Consider the following 25760-nt stretch of genomic DNA (forward strand, 5'->3'; position numbering starts at 1 on the left):
ATATCTTCTGTATTTTCATCTAATCTAATCTGTATATGTAGCATTCATTTTTTTGACATAGACTGTGTTTATACTTAGGTCTACACTAGGTCTGCGCCTGGCTAGCTGTGAGGGCACAAGTAGACATCTATTACCTTGAGGGCTGTTAATTGCAGCAACTATTTCCTGAGCCTTAGAGTAGAAATAGTTGCTATATTATAACAGAATGAGGGGTAATATGACGTCTACTAGTGCCCGAATAAGGTCAGGCAATAAGTGTTTTATAACACATCATATTCCCAGGCACGTATTCTTTCCCAAATGAAAGAAAATCACTGCTAGGACTAGTCTCGTGCTACAGTAATATTGAAAATAGAAAATGAACAAATGATGGTATAGAGTGACGTAGTATGTACAGCAGTGAACAGCATTTCAAATCTAATTGCTCACTTTGTTTTTAATAAAACAAGAGAAATTCATTCAACACTTGTGCAAAGGAAATGAACACCTGGAAAATGTTCACATGTTCGTAACCAAGTCCCATTAATTGTATCAACTTCTATGGAGTAATGTCAACTTTTAGATAACCCTAACTTACATTTATGTACATTAAAATATGTTGTAGTTGGGATTTTGTTTTCAATGACCAGAGGCTTGTTTGATGATATAGTATTTTAAGGAAATAGAATTGTTAATGCTTTGAATCGTTGTTGTTTTCATTACACTGTGATACAGTGTATCTGAATAGTTTTCTCTCTCTCAAATTGGCCAGAATGAATTGTTGGAAGAAGGGCGTGGTTATGCAGTAACACTTTATACATGGAGAAGTTGTAGCAGGGCACATCCTACAGTAAGTACTATCTGTGATAAAATGGTAATGTTAGTTATGATACATGTATAGCACTTTCCCACTGTTTGGTCCATGTGCTCAGTTTTTTTTTTTTTACAATTATTAACCCTGGCATGTACCTAAGGCAATAACAACACAGTTGCTCTTTATCTTTCTCAACTACCTGAGAGTATACAAAGAATGTACAATCCATTGCAGCCTCTATAAACACATAGGATTAAGCATTCACATTGCAACTGCTGTCCTACCAGGTCCCATGTATACAGCTTGGTTGACTGATCAGTCACTACATGTACAATCTTTCCAAGCTATACTGTTCTACAATATATGAAATGGAATGTCCTGTTGTTAGCATGGATTCCATATTATCCTGTTGTACATTATAGGAAATGAAATGTCATGTAGTTAGCACGTATATCCGATTCATCGTGAATACCATGTTGCCATGACAATCAATCAATGTGACCTAGTTTGAGTTTGAATGCATGTGTATGTATGAAAATAAGAGATGGGGATGCAGTTGTACTATGAACAATGTCAAGTTATCACCACAAAGGGAGATGTGGTATTAGTAGCTTATACAACTCAGCACTCATTCACCTCATTGTATATCCTTCACATATCCTGTTTTTTGTGTGTAGGTCCAAGCAAACCAGGAAAACAGAATGGAGATTTATGAAGCCATTGTCAATGTACTAGAACCAGAGATAACCAAGCTGATCAACTTGATGAAGTTTCAGGTAGGTACTTGATGGCTAACATTTGTTCTGAGATGATATATGTCACTTTAGGCTGCTAAAACCTGAAATAAGAATAATAAAATTTATGAAACTGGTCAATCCAAACAGTTTATTTTAAGAGTTACATGTAATGATTTTGGTGAACCATTTTAGCATTAGATGGTCTGTACTTATAAATAAATATAGAGTAAATGGAAGTAAAACCAGGAAAAAAAATAACAAAAGAGCATTAGTAATATCATAACTGGAACAATTACTTGATGCAAGGAATGAATGGAACTGTTTATTAATCTCCTTAGTATCAATGTCAAAAACAATGTAGTAGTATATTTTTTGTTTGAATTTGCCATTGATAAATTCAAAATTACTAAAGTTATATTCATAATGGATTTTTAATAACCTTTGTGTACAGATATAATTTACTGTTCAGTACTTCATTTTTTGCAATTTTGACATTTTAGTTCCTTTTTGACTAAGAAATGAAATTCCATTAGAATTAATAAATTGAATCACATCTGATACATACAAAGCATGTAAACTCTAAAACAGAGTGGATTTTTAAGTTTTTGCTTTTTTGTTAGGCGCCGTCAACTAAATACTTTGTTTGCTGTCCTTGAATTTCCTCAAAACCTACCAGGCAGACTGGAAAAATACAAACACAGAAAAAAACCCACAATATTAGCATGTCATGTAAATTCACTTTTCTGTTGATTCATATTCTGTTTATACCTAAATCTACTACCCTGGTGAAATATAAATGTCAAAATCCAAAGTTTGATTGTCTTAAAGAACTATTTAATAGATATATGGTTAGTTATTCTGAAGATATTTGAACAATCTTTCCATTTACAATAGTATGTCGTGTGTGGAAATTTGAGCAAAACGAAATGTGTTTGTTTTTTCTAAATCTACCGTCAAATCTACCCACAAGCGATGGCAAACACAGAATTTAATTGATGGTGACTTATCGTAATTCTACTCATGCAGTAGTTTAGATTCAAGCAAATTTGATATGTTTTTTTTTTTCCAGTTTAAGCATATCTTGTTTCAAAACATGTGGTTTTATAGTCAACTTTCAATACGCCTTATTCCGGTCATGAGAAAGACAAAAGATTGCATAATGTGGCCACTAGGAGTGCTGTTCAGAAATAGCTCTCTTGGACTAGAATAGTCTGTCATAGTCTGTAAGGTACGCCATGACAGGGCGCCCTCAAACATCGGCCAACCCCTAACACGAGGAGGCCGATGAAAGTGAAATGTCACAACGTATCTTACAGTCTAGGACTAGAAGTGAGGAGTATGATAATGAAGTACTGTATCCTCCTTTGAACAAAATAATCACTTCCCATTATATTAAAGCTTAACTTGGTTGCATTCTAAACCAGTCAAAATACTGTTCATTTTATTTTAGGACAATGAACGTTCCTTGATCTAAAATAAAGTTAACAGAATGGTTTTAGAATGCAACTAACCTTTGTCCTCGAAACTAGTGAAAATTATGAATTTTTTTGAAGGAGGTTATGTCACAGTATTCAACAATCATATCATAGCCCTCACTTGTAGGGAGGATTCAGGAACCAAATATTCAGCACATGTTTTGAAACCTTTTGTTCTTGAACTGATAGTTGTGATAGTTTTTCGCAGATGACCCAGGACGATAGAAGGTGGAAGAATGATGTGATTTGCCTATAAAGCCAATATGTGGCCATGAAGTCTCAATTCATAGGCAAACATAATTTTTTTGTGTAGGGTTACATTTGTACTTTGCGCACATCAGTTGTAATTCATCTCAGCAAAGAAGTTCATGAAATTGACCATTTACAAGTGTTCATGGTATTTAGAATTGCAAATACTCATAAACATAATGTTATGTGTGATGATTTGACCAACATTGAAAAGGGCAAAATAACTTGAGGTCTGCCATAGTGACAGGTCAAAGATCACTTGGTGAATACATAAGAATATTACACACAATGTAAGTACATTTGTATACAGGCTCTTTGATAAGACTCACTATGAAACAAACTCACCCAAATATTTGAAATGAAATAAAACTGAGGAAAGAAAAGTGACATGTGTAGGAGTTGAACCTTTATTCTTGTGTCCAGTATAACAATGGTATGTTTTAGGTATGCATGTTGTCTTGTCATCAATAAACTAAACAAAATCCTACAATTTTCTATTTCAATGTGCCACCATCTTTGTTTTTCATGTTCAACATGTACAATATATCATTTGTGAGAGGGCCGGGTTGCCCTGACCACATAATGACAAAATGTTTTGTTCCCTGAAAGTGCACCTGGTCCAAATGCTGGTTTGAAACTCTCATAATAATAAGACCACTTGTAAAATATGTATCGTAATAGTTCACAGGCGCTAAATGGCTAGTCTCGTTCCTATTACAGTATCATTATGATTTACACCTCCACTCATGAGACCACGTTGGCATGACCAAAATGCACAATCTTTTGTTTTTCTTCTTCAAGTTACAGAGGATGTTTTATGTCCTGTGTGGTGTACAGGGAATATTAGTTAGTAAAAAAAAAAATTTGAAAATTGAAAATTGATTCTAAGATTCGTGTCTTTGTTTTTCATTTCCCAGAAACTTGCCATTACAAAGTTTTGTGATGAAGTCAAGAGTTTATGTCACCAAGCCAAGAAAAATGATTTTGTGTCTGAATCGTATCTCTTGACACTTGGCAAGTTCCTCAATATGTTTGCTGTGTTGGATGCCCTAAAGAATATGAAAGCTAGCACACGAAATGACCATGCTTCATACAAGAGGTGAGAGAGAGAGGGAGGGAGAGAGAGAGGGAGGGACGGACGGACAGAAAGAGGGAGGGAGGGAGGGGGAGGGAGAGAGAGATTGTTTTATTACTTTTTTGCTAAAATAGTAAATATTTCATATGATACTAAATGGTATATGGGGATCTCAGTTCAAACTTCTTCATTATATCCATGTATCCATCCTTGCATCCTACCATCCGTCCTACCATCCATCCATCCATCCATCCCTGCATCCATCCATCCATCCATCCATCCGTCCAGACAGAGACTGACACATGCATACATGCTTCCTTCCTTCCATCCATCCATCCATCCATCCATCCACATACATAATGCATGCATGCATGCTTACATACATACACGCATGCATGCACGCACACACGTACACATACATACATACATACATATACATATACATACATACATACATACATACATACATACATACATACATACACACACACACACACACACACACATACATACATACATACATACATATACATACAACATACATACAACATACATACATACATACATACATACATACATACATACATTCATTCATTTATCTGTTGGCATACAGCCAAGTAGTCAATATTCTTTGATGTGTTAAAACAGGGCCAAGCAGTCATTAAAGCAGCTATCAGACCCTATAGCCATGGATGAAACCCAAAGATTGACCCTGTTCCTGGCACAACATGATGAAATGTCCAACACATTAAAAAAGAACTTAGAAGCTATACCAGGATTTGAAGATTTGCTGGCTGATATTATCAACATCTGTATGTATCACTATGAAGACAAATTGTATCTGACACCAAGTGAAAAGCACATGTTACTAAAGGTCTGTAGTCAAAGTATTTAGAATTTATGAATTTTCCAGTTAAAAAAAAACTAATTTTATAAAGCCATGATATATATATACTAGTATATAACACAGTGTTTTTGCTAAGGGTGCTATTAAAGTAGGTAAAATCTACCAGGGTTTCCATGTCATTTTACCTGGGTTCCCAAATAAAATTACCGTAAACTCAATTTGGAAACACTGCCATTTTAATAAACCCCTTTCTCCCTTTCTGTTACCGGGGTTCCCCAAACTTAGCAAAAACACTGTAGCACTGTGTACTACAGTCAGAACTACATTCATTATGTTATTACATATACAATACATACACCAAAGTTTTCCATTGCATGTCCTTAGTATTCAGGTTCTTACATTACTGACCTATATAGTACTTTGTGAACAGAATATGCTGTGAGCATGAGTTAAACTATGCCGAGTATCTACTCTGGCATTCAGACTTTTTTTTAATTATGTGTGTTGCATATATTTCCCCAAAACAGCAAATTTCTGAACTATTTGTTTACATTATTTCTGTGTACAAAATAACAAATTTCCATACAAATAATTTTAGATGTGTACAAACCAACAAATTTCAGTAGAAATCAGACTAGTTGTTCACATTATTTTAGTGTGCAAGGGACAGTCTCGTTTGCATGCTCATTTGCATACAGGTATGCAATAATGTTTTCAGTATTGCACTGCTGTACAGATGTCGGCATGTGCACAGTGCAAGTAGTCAGTGATACAATACTTAGGTCACGAGTATTTTGCAGTGGAATGAAGAAAAATATTGGAGAATAGCATATTTATACCAGCACCAGTAATATCAAAGAAAAATCGGGGAAAGTAATGACAATTTTGAACGTTTTGACTCATATTTTGAACACAGCAAAACCAGTGATGTTGATATGCGTTGTCGTGACGTAGAACAACCAGAGTATATATTGCATATTTTTTGTTCTAAATGGCTCATGCACGATATAATGCATGGTAATGATATATGTTTCTATTTGACAGGTAATGGGGTTTTGTTTATTCCTCATTGATGGTACAGTTAGTAACATTTACAAGATGGAAAACAAGAAGAAGCTCAATCTATCCAAAATTGACAAATTTTTCAAGGTATGTCTTAGAATGGGAATGCTTGAATTTTCTTGTTATTTGCAATAGAAAACAAACTTTTTAACATGAAAAACTATCAAAATATCAGGAATTCCAATATGTTGTACCATTGTGTTGGTTGATTAAACTGACTAGAGAACTCTGGTAAATTACATACTGCCCTTAATAACTACTGAACCACAGTTGTACCATTGTTTTGGTTGATTATTATACTGAACTAGAGAACTCTGGTGAATTTTACATACTGCCCTTAACTGACCCTTAGTCATGAAAAATGTTGATTGTATATTGATTGTATGTTGTTTGTATATTTACAGAATTTACCAGTGGTGCCGCTGTACGGTGATATGCAGATTGTTTTGTTTTCATATATTCAAAACAGTGCCAACTACTCAGATAATAAATCACGTTGGAGCTGTGGTGGTAGTAGTAGTTCTAATCTACCTTATAATATTGTGGAACAACTGCCCAGGATCAGTGCAGAACACACTGCCTACATTAGTGATGTGACTGCTTATAGTAGTAAGGTATGTTACCATACACTCAACAAAAAAATCCTCTCTGGATGTGTTTCAGAGCAATCTGATCTCATTCAAAACCTGGCACAAAGATGAGATATTGTATGGAATGTATGCATCTCACTGTGTCTTCAACAAAGACTTGTTGTTTAGTGAACAAATCAGAGACTTCGTGTATTTGTAATAATATGACAGAACCTGTGATGCACAAGTGCAAGTGTGGCATACTCTGGGTATTTTCACAAGTGCTGCAGTGTTCTCTGCACCTGTACTTTGATGAGCGTAGGCAGTGAAAGTGTATCAGAAAACAAGTTGCAAGCACAAGTGCAAATATCCCTGAGTACCCACACTGGAATCCATGCAGAATGGGTTTCTGTTATTATTACATATGTTTATCCAAAATAGCAAATTTCTATAAAAATGGTACTGTGTTATTCCACCCTTCCATGTACAAGAGACAATCATGCCTCATTTGCATATCATTTGCATATCATTTGCATGCATGTATGCAGTAATGTATGCACTGCAGTGCCAGTACAACTACATTTGTAGTATACATGCACAATGGTGCAAATAATCTCTAGTACATATGTAAGAATAGTTACTAATAAAAATGTATACTCACAGACTTAAAAAAATACTTTTTGAATGTATGTTGGTAGAAGCACAGGGAAAACATTCAGAGATTAAAAAAGATTTTTAAAAGTTGTGAATTACCTGAACATTGACAGCCTTTTGTAATTTTAGTTGTGTGTGTGAAACAATATTCAGCAACATGTTATGTATTTTGCAGGTTTTCAGTCTGACAAAGTTGATCAATAAATACTGTGTGCATCGAGAAGCATATGTTGCTTACTGTTCAAATTTATAGTGTTGTTTTCCCTCTGTTACTTTTCACACTCAGCTGTTGGTGCATACAGACAAGAAAGTTGGTGTAAATGTTCACCAGCGGAAAGACCTCTATGACTTGGCATTGAGAGGCTTGAAAATGCTTGGAAATTGGACTTCCCATGTAATGGAGATGGTGGGTTGTACCTACAAACTAATTACACACAATCATATAAATATTTACATGTTTAAACATTTTTGAAATTACATATTTCTCAGAGAAGTGATTTTAGTTTTAACATGAAAATATCCAGTGCTTCATGTGTATTTTTCACTGACTGAAAGCCACAGTGGTTGCATCAAACTCGTTTTTTTGCCAAAGAAAGTTTGTGAATATATTAGCCTTTAAATATGTCCTGACCAATGGTTAAGATGATAAATTGACTCTTTTCAGACACTCATAGTTGCTAAAATATCTCATGGTCTGTTCTGTTGATAGTTTTCCTGGAAACTAGTCCATCCTGTCAGTGATACACTTTGTCCAAACAAGGAAGCAGAGGAGTATGAGAGGGTAAGTACTTCCTGTAGGAAAGTACAGGGGTGTGAGTGGGTAAGTACTTCCTGTAGGAAAGTACAGGGGTGTGAGAGGGTAAATACTTCCTGTAGGAAAGTACTGAGGTATGAGGGGGGTAAGTACTTACACAGGTGTGTGAGAGGGTAAGTACTTCCAGTAGGAAAGTACTGAGACAATATGAGATGGTAAGTACTTCCAGTAGGAAAGTACAGAGGTATGAGAGGGTAAGTACTTACACAGGTGTATGAGAGGGTAAGTACTTCTAGTAGGAAAGTACTGAGGTATGAGAGGGTAAGTACTTACACAGGTGTATGAGAGGGTAAGTACTTCTAGTAGGAAAGTACTGAGGTATGAGAGGGTAAGTACTTCCTGTAGGAAAGTACTGAGACAATATGAGAGGGTAAGTACTTCCAGTAGGAAAGTACAGGTGTATGAGAGGGGAAGTACTTCCAGTAGGAAAGTACAGGTGTATGAGAGGGGAAGTACTTCCAGTAGGAAAGTACAGGTGTATGAGAGGGGAAGTACTTCCAGTAGGAAAGTACAGGTGTATGAGAGGGGAAGTACTTCCAGTAGGAAAGTACAGGTGTATGAGAGGGGAAGTACTTCCAGTAGGAAAGTACAGGTGTATGAGAGGGGAAGTACTTCCAGTAGGAAAGTACAGGTGTGTGAGAGGGTAAGTACTTCCACTAGGAAAGTACAGGGGTATGAGAGGGGAAGTACTTCCAGTAGGAAAGTACAGGGGTATGAGAGGGGAAGTACTTTCACTAGGAAAGTACAGGGGTATGAGAGGGGAAGTACTTCCACTAGGAAAGTACTGAGGTATGAGAAGGGAAGTACTTCCAGTAGGAAAGTACAGGGGTATGAGAGGGGAAGTACTTCCACTAGGAAAGTACTGAGGTATGAGAAGGGAAGTACTTCCAATGGGAAAGTACAGGTGTATGAGAGGGTAAGTACTTCCAGTAGGAAAGTACAGGTGTATGAGAGGGTAAGTACTTCCAGTAGGAAAGTACAGGTGTATGAGAGGGGAAGTACAAATGTACTTCCAGTAGGAAAGTACAGGTGTATGAGAGGGTAAGTAATTCCTAGAGGTTTTTGCCCAGTTAACAGATTATCATCTGATTGGCAATATGAGAACAGTAGCAAGATATTAATTGACTGAAAGCCATGATCAAAGGTCTAAAACCCTCCTGTGTTGTGAAGGTGTTTGGGAATGGTCATTTTGGATACTTTAATGCAGATTTAAGTACTTGTTGTATGAATATTGTGTGTTGTCACTCATTTCAGGCAACTAGGTATAACTACACAGACGGAGAAAAGTTTGCCTTGATAGAGGTGATAGCCATGATCAAAGGCCTACAACAACTGATGTACAGAATGGATAACGTCTTTACTCAAGCTATTCTGGCAACTATCTATAACGAGATTCAGGAGTATTCACAGATGAAACTCAGAGATGCAGTCAGGACTGCCACCAAGAAGAAAAAGACACTTGTAGTTAGGTAAGCTTAGTCAGTCTGTCAGCTTCAACTTGGTCTGTTAGATGTGTAGGGTTATTCTGCCCTAATTCATTGTCACTTTATGGCATGAAGTGGTGACTGATAGTGTCGCATGATTGTGTCATACAGGCTAACTTGTAGCACTTCAACTCTAGTTTTGATATTTCTAATAATGTATACCTACATCAAGAGCTTTCATTTCATTATTCTTTTCCTTTCTTTGTGTGTGTGTGTGTGAGTGTGTGTGTATGTGTATGTGTATTTGTGTGTGTGTGTGTGTGTGTGTGTGTGTGTGTGTGTGTGTTTAATGCATGCATTAATTCCTGTGTTGCTGCATGTGTGTGAGTATACATGTGCATGTGTGACTGTGTGTGTGTATGTGTATGTATGTGACTGTACAACATGTTTGTGTGTGTGTGCATGCGTGATGCATGTGTGCATGCGTGCATGGGTGTATGTGTGCATGTATTCGAGTATGTGACTGTGGGTGTGTATACATATATATGACTTACTCTTTCTCTGATGTGTCTTGTTTGCCAGTATGCATTTTGTTGGAATATTTGTATTTTGTTGTTTGTGTTCATGATGAAATTTCAGTTTTTCTACAAGTGCATGAGAACTTCCTGATAACTTCCAAATTATATATATTGTATTGTTTGCAGCATTTTAAGAGGTATAAGAGATAGTAGTGCTGACTGGTTGGAGGGGAACGAGCCATTAGGTGACCCAGCATTAAAAGGCGAAAAGGATCCCAAGTCTGGATATGTTATTAAGAGAGGGCAGCGAAAAGTAGGGCCATCAAGTACACAGGTATGTTAAAATAAACATGTCAGAGTTTGTTCCAGTGTTGAAGACATGCATATTATAGGCTGATCACTATGCAAACCAATATGCAAATTACCACAGTATTTATATGTAAATGAATATGCAAATTTGTGACATCCTTGCAATAATGAATAATGTTCGGTTGTTATATAGTGCTTTCCCACACCGTGCTCAAAGCGCTTTACAATTATTACCCCTGGCTCGGATCAGAACGGCACAACGGCCCTTTAGTCTTCCTCAACTCCCCGGGGAGCATACAATCCATTGCAGCCATTTAAGCGCATAGGATTAAAGCCTTCACATTGCAACCTACATCCTACCAGGTCCCCAATTATACAGCTGGGTTGACTGAAGCACAGTCGTGGTTCAAATCTTGACCAAGGACTTTAGCCACTCAGAAACAAACAGCAGGCAGCGACAGGGCTCGAACCTGCAACCTGTAGATTCCAAGCCAGTCACGCTAACCATTCACCCATCATGACTCCACAATCTATCCTGGAAAGAACACTGTATATGTTTTTTCTACCTTAATAGCTTTACATGACACGTACAATGTCTGAGTCCCTGATTGCTGATAGAAGTCTGGGTGGTAAGAAAACAATGAAGAAAGAAATTGATGGACCATCCTTGGAGTCCATATCAAATTTTCACAAGAGATCCTTCTTTTATAATCACATGTTGAATTTTTCAGGTAAGTCAACATTTTGAAATACGCATAGATTGTAACTGAGGTACCACTTTTACCTGAAGTCCATGCACTAAGTACACTGATTTATGTATACTCAGAATGAACCTTTGCCAAAAAAGAGGGTTGGTTAGTTAGGAGAGGGGGAAGAAGGGCGGGAAGGGAGAGATGAATGGATGGGTGGATAGATAGATAGACAGACAGACAGACAGACAGACAGAAAGACAGACAGACGCTGCAGACAGACAGGCAAGCAGGCAGATGTACAGACAGCCATTTTGAGAGAATATACATACATGGAGAAGGCCATCAATCGTGATGCAGGCATCAATATCCTAGCTTTTCAGTACAACTTTGTTGACAGGTCTTAAGACATATGAAATAGTGTGTACATCCCTAGAATGATACTGGTCAGATATAACTGACAACTTTGGATTTGCTTTCCATACAATTTTTTTATGTGAATTTTAATAGAAACTAACAATTCTATTCTTTGTGGTGATTTCTTATTGTAGAGGCCTTACAGGAATGTGCTGATCTGTCTCAGTTCTGGTACAGGGAGTTTTACCTAGAAATGACCATGGGCAAGAGAATTCAGGTAAGAGTATATACATGTGTATAGATGTAGTAATGAAAATATCAGATTGAATGTATGATGTACATGATAATTTGTACAGACCATATTGGATTTAACTTCTGACATGGTTCCTTTAGTTTTTTTTTATGGTGGTGGTAATAGTTGACCTTTAACCTCTGATATTTTCCCTTCAGTTCCCCATAGAAATGTCAATGCCATGGATTTTGACAGATCATATTTTGGCCTCCAAGGAACCTTCCATGATGCAGTAAGTAATTTGTTTGTCTTGTTAGGCTATGTTATGGATGGACAATATTGTATGATTTGACCTTTTTTCTCTCCATGTGTTTGAGAATAATCACAATAATAATGTAATATTTGATTGCGTTTACGTTAATCCACACTGTGCTCAAAGTGCTTATTAAACCCTGCCTTGGACTGAAAACAGGAAAGGGACACTTCTTTAACTCCCTGAAAAGCGTAATACAATCCAATGGTTCTACAGGATTCAATTCTTCTCATAGCATGCAAACCTCTCTCCTGACACCCCTCTTCCCCTATGACTATACAAATATATGTAAGTTGAAGTTTACGGTGTCTAGCTTGTAGAGTGCAATCAATTAAAACAGTGCTTTGCATAGTACAAGACCATTGACTGGCTTTCAACCCAATGAACTTTGTAGGCCACCGTTCAAACTAATCATACATTGGTATGCATAGATCATTTGTATGTAAATTTCATGCCAGTTTGAAGAAAAAAATTGGTTGAATAAAAAAAATGTGTTGGTATTGAGATTAGATAAATCAATGACACGTGTTATCTGTGATTTCTCTATAGATATGTATTCTACCCCCTTGATCTGTACAACGACAGTGCACAGTATGCACTAACCAAATTTAAGAAACAGTTTCTGTATGATGAAGCTGAAGCTGAGGTATGGGTAATGGATCTTTAGAATGAAGAGCGCCCTCTTCAGTTATGGTGGTGGCATGATTGGATTTATTACATATGTTAATGTAAAAATAAAAAGGGGAAAAATGAATTAAAATAGGCACAAACTGTCACATCTCATGGATGTATTTAAATTTCAAGCGTATTCATTAACTTTGTTACCTCAATCTATGACTTGATTATAAATGTGACAAAACTATAAATGATAAAAGGTAATCATGTATGTATATCTAAGCAGTCAAACCTTTGAAAGTTTGCTTTTAGAAACTTTCAACAAAGTTTAACAACGATTAATACACATTATACCATGCGCAAGCCATTTAAAACAAAAAATATGGAATGTATACTCTGGTCATTGTAAGACGTGACAACGTGCGTCTATGTTATGACAATGCTTGTCTACATCATTTGTTCTGCCGTGTTTGAAATACGAGTTAAAACATTCAAAATACCCATTACCGTCCCTTTTTTTCTCTGATATTACTGGTGCTGGTGTAATTATGTTCTTCTTCATTCAGCCAGAAAATACTCATGACCTAAGGGTTGTCGACACATAGTGACAACTGGCTGTATGAAGAAAAATATAAGGGAATAATATATAATTGTGTTTGTTTTACAGGTGAACTTGTGTTTTGATCAGTTTGTCTACAAACTCAGTAACCAGATATTTGTTTTCTACAAGCAACGAGCTGCCCTCATGTTATTGGACACTAAATTTCAAAAAGAATGCCAACAACAACTTGCCAACTACAAAAAGTTTACTCATTTGTTGAATATACCTGGTCAGCATCAACAGTCCAATAAATATGAGTCACTGCTCAAACAGAGACATGTACAGGTAAATGTATTGTAGTATATACTCTCTATGGTGTGTTACCCCATGCTAAAGCCAAGTTACAACCCATAACACCCAAGTCAAGCATTTTCTGTATGTATCACAAATCGTTTGTAGCATCCATATCAAGTGTAAAAGTATACTGTTTCATTTGCTAATTGACCACACTAGAAGGGCCACATGCTAGGCTTGTAAATAAACCAATTGAAACAGTATGCTTTTACACTTGATATGAATGCTATAAACAAGTGTAGCAGATAGAGAAAGTGCTTTACTTCAGTGTTACTTGTTGTATTGTCTTTGAACAGAATATATAGATTGTATACCTTAATTGTTCTACATCAAGACAATCTGTCTACGCCACTGATTCTGCAGTGCTTGAAACATCAAAATGTCAAAAAATGTTCAAAATCAAAATTATTTTTTCCAATTTTTCATAAATTATGCTTGATTGTGTATAATTATATTGTCCCCAATAATGTTTCTTCATTCAGCCAGAAAATACATATGACTTAAGAGTTTCTTACTAATTGTCCAGCACCTTGTAGTGACAAGGCTCCTTAGGTCATTTGTATTTTCCTTGGCTGAACAAAGAAAACTATTATGGGATAATATCTAATTATAACATATATGTACCAATGCAATTTCTCTTTTGGTATGTATAACTTATCCCCTGAAACTATATTTTACACATTGTTGGTGCAGTGAATCAGAAATGCTTTTGTGATTGTACAATACCAATGGATCAGAAAAGGTTCAATTATTAAAAAATACATTGTCAAGGCCAAATAAAAAAAATAGTTTGTTTCTGATAACCCTAGTTTAAGTGTCCGACCCTAAACATTTTAAAAACCTTTAAAACAAACAGATACATTTTTTTTGTGTTCTTGACCTTCATGCACATCTGTTTTCTTTCCCCAGTGATGTATGTACATCTGTCATCAACCTATCACAGAAGGGGTATTCTGACCAACTTTTGTTTGTTTTGGGTCGAAGCAATATTTTTCAAAAATAAAAACAATTTAAAAGATGAAATAAAATAAAATAAAATCCTGGCCTACCTACCCGATTTTCTAAGGCCATGTTATCGGAAACACAAAATTATTTTCTTTTCACCTAAGCCCTGTGGTTAATAGACATATTTTAAGTTTTGAAGGGATAAAGATTAATAAAAAAACACTTTCAATTTGAAACGTTGTGTAATGGTAAGAGAAAGATCTGTCACCCAGACTTTGATGATTTCTCATGAAAATGAGAAACCTGATAGTTAGTGACTATATGCATTTTTTATTATCAGTTGCTGGGAAGGTCTATAGATTTCAATAAACTGGTGGCACAAAGAGTTCAAGTCGCGATGCAGAAATCCATTGCAGTTGCTATTGCCAAATTTGAGAGTTCTGATATAACTGCCATAGTGGTAAGTTCATATATTTACATTACATATTTATTTGCCAGAGGTCGAAAAGAAAAGAAAATTGACATATCAAGTGAGGAAATGGAATTAGAATAAGTAAATACATCGGCAGTGAAAAGTGAATAAAAAAATAATGGTAAACTCTCCAAATATCATAGTTTATGAAAATGTCTGCATTTCCTGGAGTGGTGTTCCCCTTTAAGAGCTATACAGGTATTTTGTGTGTATTGGCTTTTCGTGAAGAGGATGGTTGTCAGAGTTGTTAGTAAACCTTTTAGGTCTTACATTTACAGACTAGATGATACTGTATACATATTCCATATACTGGTTATCATAAAGATAACATATTGTATTGTTTTGCCACTAGGGGTGTTGTACAGAACCAGCTTTTGGACTGATAGTGATGTTCATGATACAATGAGTACTGGAGACTCCTTTGACAAAATTACCAAATTTTTGTGAGAAAATATTGCCATTTTCAGTTAGTCCAAAAAATCTTTGCTAACTTTGTGGCAGATTATAATTTTGAAGAACTTGTTGAGTTTTATAAGCCTCATTTTGGTAGACTGTGTCATGTGCAGCCATCTGATTTTAGCCCTCAATTTTCCCTCTCTCTCTTGTGATATTTCTTGTGAAAATGATTTCAGAGTGGGTAAATGTATTGTTTGAAAGTCAGTGAGAGTGTTGGGGTGTTCACATTTGTATACCTTCAACACCATCAATTTGGATTTGTTCATAATGACTACATTTGCCATGTGCATCGCTAGGAACTTAAGGTTCTGTTATGGTTGAATTTCCATGTAATATATTAAAACTTCTGGCTATGTTGTAGTTAACCTTTCCATGTACATTTATAGGATATTAAGCTACTGTTAAGCTAAATTCTCCATTAGAGGAAATTTAGGTACAATTTTAAGTTTTCAGTGTCAATGTCACAGACCTCACAGACCTATGACAAAGGTTACCAGATATATTTCCAGGAACTTGAAGCACTGTTTTGATGAAGATTACCATGTATATTTCTAGGAACTTGAAGCAATGTTTTAACTAATATTACCATGTATATTTCTAGGAACTTGAAGCAATGTTATGACTAAGAATACCATGTATATTTCTAGGAAATTGAAGGAATGTTATGACTAAGATTACCATGTATATTTCTAGGAACTTGAAGCAATGTTATGACTAAGATTACCATGTATATTTCTAGGAACTTGAAGCAATGTTATGACTAATATTACCCTGTATATTTCTAGGAACTTGAAGCAATCTTATGACTAATATTACCATGTATATTTCTAGGAACTTGAAGCAATGTTTTGACCAAGATTACCATGTACATTTCTAGGAACCTTAGGCACTGTCATAACCAAAGTTTTCATGTACATTTCTAGGAACTTGAGGCACTGTTAGAAGTGAATCGGCTGACACACAAGTTACTTAGTGAACATATGACTCTAACTAACTATGATGAGATGTTCCAGGAAGCTAACCATACAGTACAGGCACCCTATGGGAGAATTACCCTCCATATTTTCTGGGAATTAAATCTGGAATTTCTTCCCCAGTATTGCTACAACTCTACTACAAACAGGTAAGGGTTACAATAGAGACATAGGGAACAGTGGTGTGATCTGGGTATTTTTCCTGGATTTTTTGGGGTTGGTGGGAGTGGGGGATTGATGGAATACAACTGATTTTCTTTTGTTTTCTTTGTTTCACCTGTTAATTGACTATAATAAAAGAACAACAACCCTTCTAGTCGTCTTTCCCCACTGGATAAATGACACTTTGCCCATTCTTTTGCTATCAGCAAATCTACTTATCCAAATGGAGGCATGTGTTACCTTATAATTACCATGGTATCAGTTACACTGACACTTTATTTTTTGTAACATTGTGGCCCCTTACACCCAATCAGCATATAATGAATATATAGTGTATCCACTATAGAAAATAAATGAAGCTGGTTGGCATTTTGTTCAGACTTTTTGTTGTTTTGTGTACAGGTTTATTAAAGCCAGCGAGCATGCACTTTTGTCTATTGGAGTGCAGAACCCTTCTAACATGAGAGACAAGGCACCTTCAGCCTCGGCTCATTATATGTTTGGATCTAAGGTATGTCATTCTTTCTATTATTATTGATTTGGTTGCAACTTCATTCAAACTCCTCCCCATTTATCATTATTTGTGCTGCACTGCAATTTTCACTCCTGCTCATTGTATTACCAGATGGCACTCCTGCCCAACTGTGATGACTTGTGCTGGACCGCCATTGTTACAAATATTCATATTACCAGGTGGCACTCCTTCCCACTTGTCGTGACATGTGCTGCACTGACCTTGTCAGAACTGTTATTACCGAGTGACACTACTGCCTAGATGTCATGATCAGTTCTGCAATGTTCAAAATATTACCAGGTGGTACTCCTGCCCAGTTGTCATGACTTGTGCTCTACTACCTCTGTCAGAAATGTTCATCATATTTCCAGGTGACACTGCCACCGCTGTGTTATGACTTGTGCTGCAATGCCATTGTCACATATGTTCTTGGTATTCCTCGGTGGCACTTCTGCCCTGTATCATCATGTTGTGCTGTACTGTCATTGTCAGAACCGTTCAGAATTTTCCTAGGTAGCATTCCCATCCAGTTATGACTTTTGCTGTACTGCCATTGTCAGAAATGTTCACATATTACCAAGTGCCACTCCTGCCCAACTGTCATGACTTATGTTGTGCTGTCAGTTTCTCAACTGCTCACCGTATTATCAGGTGGCACCCTGCTCTAGCACCAGAAAGTGTGCTACCCAACCACTGTAAGACATGCTACATAAGTTGTTCTATCTCTGTAGGTATTGAACAATGCTTTCAACAAGATATTCAGTCTATATACCAATTTTGTTGGAGTACCTCACTTTGCTGCCATAGTGCACTTACTTGAGTATGGAGGTATTGCTGTTATCATCAATGAACTACTCAGTACTATGAAGAATCTGGTAAGGAACTTATCTGGCAATTTTGCACATCTTTGAGTTCCCATATACATGTAAGCTCTTTCCAAACCAGTTTTAGAATTTAAAAAAGTTCATGCTATTGATAATGAATTACAATTGACAATGTATTCATATGTCTGATCATCCATCCATCTATCAATTAATTGAATTATGTGAACAATCAGTGAATTAATTTATTAATAATCACCGGACCATTCACCCTATCAAGCAATCAGTCAGTCAGTCAGTCAGTCAGTCAGTTCATCCAATTATCAATCAATCAATCAATCAATCAATCAATCAATCAATCAATCAATCAATCAATCAATCAATCAATCAATCAATCAAAAACTAATCCATTATCAATTGATTGATCAAGTAATTAATCATTTGAATTAGTAAATCAGTGAAGCAGACAATCAATCAATCAATCAATCATCAATCAATCAATCAATCAATCAATCGATCAATCAATCAATCAATCAATCAAAAACTAATCCATTATCAATTGATTGATCAAGTAATTAATCATTTGAATTAGTAAATCAGTGAAGCAGACAATCAATCAATCAATCAATCATCAATCAATCAATCAATCAATCAATCAATCAATCAATCAATCAATCAATCAATCAATCAATCAATCAATCAATCAATCAATCAATCAATCAATCAATCAATCAATCAATCAATCAATCAATCAATCAATCAATTCTTACAGATCCAGGGTGACCTGTTGGTGTATGTCAAACCACTAATGGATGTGATGCCCAAAGCTTGTGGATTGCCACGATTTGAATATGGAGTTGAAGGTATCATTTTAATGTCCAATTTATATTGATTGTTAAGGATAGGTAACTGTTGGATACCTAGATGAGCACTGTAGCATTCAGTTCTGGTATTAAAGGAATGATGAATGTGTTAAGACCTATCTCACAGATGGTTAGTGTCTCAAACCCAGCTATAACATGCAGCCATGCTGAGATGAAAATTAAAAGTTTCAAAATATGAAATGGTCATTTAAGCATCTATGGAGATAATGTTGATAGTATATATATCTATAAAATCATATCCCCAATACATGTATGAAATTACACATGAATAACAAGTTAGGGAAGATGTGTGACTTGTGTAATGGGTGCAAAGTCTGGTCTTTGGCAGTTATTTTTTATTTCTATATTTAGGTCCCATGTGTCTGTATATATGCATGTGTGCATGCATGTGTGTGTCCACCTGTATCTCAAATATGCACTAGCTGATGAATACAAACACATCACATTCTTGATTTCAAACCTCTTTGTGCATATTCAATCATCTACATATCACTATTCATTCAGATATGATTCTAAAGATGTTTTGGTGTGTATTTTGCACTTTCATGGTAGTTGACAATGGCTGGGGATAGTCAAAAATAGGGCTGTGGTTACAAATTATGCTGCTAAGGGCATTAATTTTCCATGCTCCTACAAAGAATAGTAACATTTTCCCCATTTGCTCTATATTGGTGCAAAGGTGTTATTTTCTTGTACTTTTCTTCTTGTTTCAGGAATTTTCAGTTTCTATGAAGCCAAGTTACTTCCCATTGTCCAGTATGCTGATCTGAGAACAGAGGTGTTTCAAAGATTCAGAGAACTTGGCAATGCTATCTTATTTTGTCTTCTTTTGGAGCAAAGTTTGTCACACGAAGAGTTACGCAGTCTTCTTGTAACAGGTCCATTCAGGAAAGTGTTCCCAAAGCAACATTTGAAAGGTATTTTACTGTCATGATTCTAACAGCCAAGTAATCAGTTTGTAAAGTTATAACACACAAGCAGCTGAACTTACTAAAGAGCCATTTCTCTTCTGGGCTCTCCTGGTCAACAATACTTATCAAAATACACCATATCCTGATTACCCACTTTTCAGCCATTGGGAAAAATTGGTTAGATTGAGGAAAACAGAGTTTTGCATGTAAACTTTTAAAAATGTATGTCAAGTGCATGGCAGTACAAGAAGCAATCAACCAAATCTCTCTCAATACAATTTCATTTGTAACTTAAACAACTTAAAACCTATGAAGCATAAGTATTTGAATTCCCCAAGACTATTATCAACATTTGCCATGAAATATTGAGAACGGATAATTTGTAAATTATGCCATAGTTTGGGAATGTTCTGCATCCACATTTCTGACCAACAGCTTTGTGAAATAGCACCTCTAGTGGGCAAACTATACAATACTTTGTTTTTCCATAAAGGTGACTATGATATACTAATTCCCAAGTTAGATATAACCTCTAGGTGGCAGTATAATAACCTGATTGCATGATTGGAGATATTAGATAGTTGGATGCTCCGCCTTTCTTGATTTTAGTGTTTTTTATAATCAATTGTGGTGTTTTGAACCAAGGTTTTATAGCAGTAGGAGTGTTCAATGTTAGGAGAGTAAACCAACCTTGTGACCAAGGTCTTCAAAACTCTAGCCATATAATGATATGGATTGATATTTCAAACATGTAATGCAACAAATTTTGTACACAGTTTCTTTGTTTTGAATCTGTAATGTTATGTTCAATTTGAGAAAATGCAGTTTCATTGAAAAAGTGTACTTTGAGGTGCAAAACCTGTGTGGAATGTTCAGCTGTTTGTGTGTGTACTTAATTACTGTAGCCTATATAGGTGAATAGGGTATGATACCAAATATAGTTAATACACTGCTAAAAAAGTGTTCATACACAGACATGGACTCTTGGCATATAATATCCGTTGGGCAAGATTTGAACTACGATTGTGCTTCAGTCAACCCAGCTGTATAATTGGGGACCTGGTAGGATAGAGGTTGTATGTGAATGCTTTAATCCTATGCGCTTATAAAGGCTGCAATGGATTGGGTGCTCCCCAGGGAGTTGAGGAAGTAAAAGGCCATTGTGACACTGTAGATCCGTGCCAGGGGTAATAATTGTAAGGCTCTCTGAGCACAGAGTGGGAAAGTGCTATATAAGAACCCAACGTTATTATTAGTATTATTATATTATTATGTGAAATTAAAACAAATAACTTGATATCGTACAAACTTGGATTCTTTGGTTTATGTATGCTGATATCCAGAGTATATGAAATTATTCACAAACAATTAAGTATTGAAACATTTAGAGATAACAGCATACTGATAAAGTTTAGTTGAGATATTCATGATAACAAAAATGATTTTTTTTTACAGAGGGAGAGAAATCAGAAGCTAAGGCAAAGAAACTGGAGAGAGAGTTCGTCCACATGAATATTCTACCAATAGTAGATAGGTTAGGAACTCAAGAGGTAGGTTAACTGCCATTCATTACAGCGTTGTTTTATTTTCAAAATGAAAATCTTTCGTGATGTGGAGGATGTATATAAATCATCCTCTGCTATAGACAGACACATGCAACGATTGTATTACAATGTATATAAATCACCCTCTGCAAGAGATGGACACATGCAACAATTGTATCACAATGTATATAAATCACCCTCTGCAAGAGACAGACACATGCAACAATTGTATTACAATGTATATAATCACCCTCTGCAAGAGACAGACACATGCAACAATTACATTACAAAGTATATAAATCCACTCTGCATAAGACAGACACATGCAACAATTGTATTACAATGTATATAAATCACCCTCTGTACAAGACAGACAATGCAACAATTGTATTACAATGTATATAAATCACCCTCTGCATAAGACAGACACATGCAACAATTGTATTACAATGTATATAAATCACACTCTGCAAGAGACAGACACATTCAACAATTGTATTACAATGTATATAAATCACACTCTGCAAGAGACAGACACATACAACAATTGTATTACAATGTATATAAATCACCCTCTGCAAGAGACAGACACATACAACAATTGTATTACAATGTATTTAAATCACCCTCTGCAAGAGTTCTAACTGTTATTCCTGCACAGCTTAGTGTATTCTGCTGTATATATTAAAATAACTATATAAATATTGTCCTACTAAGCAGGTAAAAATTGATTTTGAAATTTCTATTTTCTTTCCAGCATGTTGCACACAAAGTGGGTAAATAGATAGCTTTGAAATACAAGTTTTGTGTAATGTGTACCATTTCATAGTCAAGGGATTTCCCAAAAATATTGCACAGATCAGAGACTTTGATACCTAACAAACTTGTATTAGAATTTGTTTTAATGTTCTATGTTTCATTTTTCTGTCGTAGCAATCCAAGCTCTCCAAAGAATCCATGACTCTGTGCAGAGAGAGACTGTGTGTAGGCTTATCTATGTTTGAGGTTGTCCTGAAGAGAATCAGGAGTTACCTAGTTGATCCTGTATGGGATGGTAAAGATACACCACCAACCAATGCTGTCATGAACATAGAGGAATGTGTAGAATTCCATAGACTATGGAGTGCAATACAGTTTGTTATCTGTCTACCACTGAGAGAACATGAAATCACTGTAGAGTAAGTTAACCTCATGGAATTGTCATGTCTTAAAAATATTGTTTCATTTCTGATTGGTTGAGAAACAGATACTGTAGTTTCAAAACACAAACTAATGATTAGGCTTTTTTTGTTAAAGCTATTTTTCACCAACACTGGTTTAACAAAAATGCTTAGTACACATTTCAGTATTTTAATGTACAAAACTAATGAAATATCAGTAATTAAAACTTACAAAGAGATATTGCAGTATTTTCAGCCCTCCCATCCTGTGCTTTAAAAACTGCTAAAATGTTGAATTTAAGGGGGGGGGGGGGGGGGGGGCTATGTGTATCACAAAAATTGAAATTTTTAGCTTACAGGATAACATTTGTCACTTGCAATTTTATATCTATTTTTTGTGATTTTTGTTTTTTTTCAGAGAAACTTTTGGAGAAGGCTTGTCTTGGGGCGGTTGTGCTTTGATAGTTCTACTCCGTCAACATTACAGATTTGAGGTTTTAGATTTCTGTACTCACATTCATAGAGTTCACAGTGGACTGGTAGCAGGCAAGAAATTAACTGAAATCAAAGGAGTGGTAAGCATTTATGAATGGGGCCATGGTAAACCTTTTATCACAGGTCAAAAGTCACATTTAATCATTTGAAAAAGTTTAGGAACTAGGATGTTACACAAAATAAAAGTAATTTTGTAATGTAGTAAATTGTGTTCACAGAGAAGTTTTGTAATAATGATGAGAAAGAGAACAGATATGCTGATTATTTCACAGGTCAAATGTCACAGGTCAAACTGTTAAAGGTCAAGTTTGACAGTTATTGTATGTGCGTTATGGGCAGTAGTGAGATCCTACTTTTTTGGCTCTAGAAAGGTAATTTGAAATCATCAATACTGAAATCTTACACTTCTTACATGCTAAATGATACATCTTGTAATATCCTACATTGTAAATAAGAACTTGCACATATGCCTGACTGTCTTCTTAAATCTTAAAAAAAAAATTTAAGTATACTACAAAAGATAAAAAGTTTTCAGGCATTGCAAAAAAACCAATAAAACTTTCCTTTCTGTTTTTTTCATCATAGTCTATTGCCAGATTTATGAACAGAATTGAGAGATTCCAGCTGCTAAACAGACAGATCTTTGCCTCGGTGACCAAATACTTACATTCCAGCAAACCTGAAGACAAGATGGTTCCAGTTGATAAAGTCAAACACTTTGAAGTACCTGTCCATGAGTCAGAAGATGGTTTTGATTGAGAGAATCCGTAAAGTGAAGAAGAGATTGGTGGCTGAAAAGTTAACATGGAATTCTGTAACGACAAATTTGAAGACAAATTCACAAAAAGATGAGTAGGTTTTGAAGTCATATAAAGTACTGACACAATATTTGTAATTCGGCAAACATGAGCAGCTCATTTATACCAATAATTTAAAGTTGAAAGTAGCTGTTTGAATAGTTGACCATAAAGGAGGATAGAAATGGCTAACTTCAATAAAAACACACTTACATGATTTCCATGTAGTATCATATTACTAGTACTGTCCATTCGTGTCTCAAAAAGAGCATAAAAAATCTCCCTTTAGTGATGACAGGTTTGTGTGTTTATATTTTCTGTATGATCTTGATGCCAATGTCCATTTTTGGGTTCACCAAATATTATATGTAAATGTTTCTTCAGGTTACATACCTGAGATGCAATTATAGGTATCTCATGATTAGAAATGATGAATAAACATCTTTTAGAACATAGAATTATGTAATATTTCATACGCAACAAAAATAACGTATAAAATTGTTGAGATCTGCCCCTTGTCCCTTTAATTCTGAGCGAGTAATATGACAGAACCTCATGACACGCAAGTTCAAGTGTGGAGTATTCGGGGTATTTGCACAAGTGCGTGAAGTGTTCTCTGCGGCAGCACTTTCACAGCAGTGAGTACCCAAACTGGAACTCACACGGAATATAGTTCTGTTATCATTAGAGATATTTATCAAAAACAGCAAATTTCCATAAAAGTGATACTTAAGTCAGCAATCACATGCTTTCGTGTACAACATTTGCATATAATTTGCATGCAGGTATGCCATATTATTTTTTTGGTATTGTGCTGCAGTGCAGATACCACTAGTATGCATGAACACCAGTGCAAGTAATCTCTGGAACATATGTGATAATATATAGTCAGAACAGAAATTTGTTTGTCCTGATCAAGGCAGGATGCTAATACTGGGTGCCTAAAACCTGGAAACAAAAGACAAGCAGAGTAGATGTAAAGTACAGTAAATCAAGGCTTCCCCTTGATGATATTTTTAATCAGCTTACAGGGTAACCAGACATTCCCTTTCTGTTGTTCTGTGTTTGTTGACAATACATGGTTAGGTAGGGGAAAGTCCTAATGCAAGCCAAGACAGAGCTTGGTGTAGTAGTGATTTGAATCATACATTAGAATTTGTTTGTTCTCTATCATCTGTATCTTCATGATTTGTATAAATCAAATTTTCCAGAGATAATCATGTCTATACATACGACATAGCAGTCATTACTGTAGAATGCACCTCAGAAATAAACTGTTTAAACTTTTTCTGTTACTTCATTCAAGAAAACTCATTCTCACTTCAAATCAAGAAAAAAAAACATGGGTCACCACACTAATTTTTTAAATAGAAGTCAAAATGATGTCAGAATTTAGACATTTTATAATCCAATATGGCCACTCACTGGTGTGTTAACTGTATAGGAAAATAACAGATTGTCAATTTTCGTGAAAACAAGGTGGTGAACTGCAGATTTCTTTAGTATTTCAAAAGGATCAGGAACAAGCTTTCGTATGGTAAAGTTTGGAGAGAATTGAAGGACTTGACTGACTTTTGAAATTTATGGATTAAGTTTACATACTAGTATATGCTATCAGTTATTTGAGGGACATCCGTACATTTTAGCTGTGTCATGTTTTTCATGATGATGAATAATAATGAAATAATATAATTATGCAATAATAATAATAATAATAGTAATATAATAATATAATCATGCAATAATGATAATGCCAGCATTGAGTCGTATGAAATACATATTGGAAAATATTTTCAGGCATTTCTGGATAAATGTATAAAATGGAGAAATGTAGTATTAAGGTCTTTGAGAGAACATCTATTGAAGAGACTACTAAAGTATTTTAATGTGTAGAGAGTTTTTAAAATTGTATGTAGTGCCCTCTAAAGGTGGAATGAGAAAATGATTGTTTTTATGACTGGGCGTCTTGAGTCCTGTTGTTAATTGAAGACTGTAGCT

The 25760-nt window shown here is 35.5% G+C and overlaps 1 protein-coding gene across 1 annotated transcript in view; it reads left to right on the forward strand.

Annotated features, from left to right (window-relative positions):
- The window catches only part of LOC144446959 (cytoplasmic FMR1-interacting protein 1-like), a 32439-nt gene extending 8277 nt beyond the window's left edge, over positions 1-24162 (forward strand). Inside the window, exons 3-27 of the mRNA XM_078136818.1 lie at positions 728-829; positions 1471-1569; positions 4172-4353; positions 4978-5203; positions 6221-6325; positions 6643-6852; positions 7748-7867; positions 8171-8242; positions 9530-9744; positions 10404-10551; positions 11101-11257; positions 11767-11849; positions 12023-12096; positions 12667-12763; positions 13400-13618; positions 14913-15032; positions 16424-16623; positions 17039-17147; positions 17882-18025; positions 18744-18834; positions 19569-19772; positions 21222-21316; positions 22244-22488; positions 22889-23045; positions 23551-24162. Of these exons, the coding sequence (XP_077992944.1) occupies positions 728-829; positions 1471-1569; positions 4172-4353; positions 4978-5203; positions 6221-6325; positions 6643-6852; positions 7748-7867; positions 8171-8242; positions 9530-9744; positions 10404-10551; positions 11101-11257; positions 11767-11849; positions 12023-12096; positions 12667-12763; positions 13400-13618; positions 14913-15032; positions 16424-16623; positions 17039-17147; positions 17882-18025; positions 18744-18834; positions 19569-19772; positions 21222-21316; positions 22244-22488; positions 22889-23045; positions 23551-23724 (3648 nt within the window). The 3' untranslated portion in view covers positions 23725-24162. The remainder of the gene's footprint in view (positions 1-727; positions 830-1470; positions 1570-4171; positions 4354-4977; positions 5204-6220; positions 6326-6642; positions 6853-7747; positions 7868-8170; positions 8243-9529; positions 9745-10403; positions 10552-11100; positions 11258-11766; positions 11850-12022; positions 12097-12666; positions 12764-13399; positions 13619-14912; positions 15033-16423; positions 16624-17038; positions 17148-17881; positions 18026-18743; positions 18835-19568; positions 19773-21221; positions 21317-22243; positions 22489-22888; positions 23046-23550) is intronic.
- Positions 24163-25760: the final 1598 nt, after the last annotated feature.

Source organism: Glandiceps talaboti, chromosome 15 (genome assembly GCF_964340395.1).
Source record: "Glandiceps talaboti chromosome 15, keGlaTala1.1, whole genome shotgun sequence".
In the NCBI taxonomy this organism is placed as follows: Eukaryota; Metazoa; Hemichordata; class Enteropneusta; family Spengelidae; genus Glandiceps; species Glandiceps talaboti.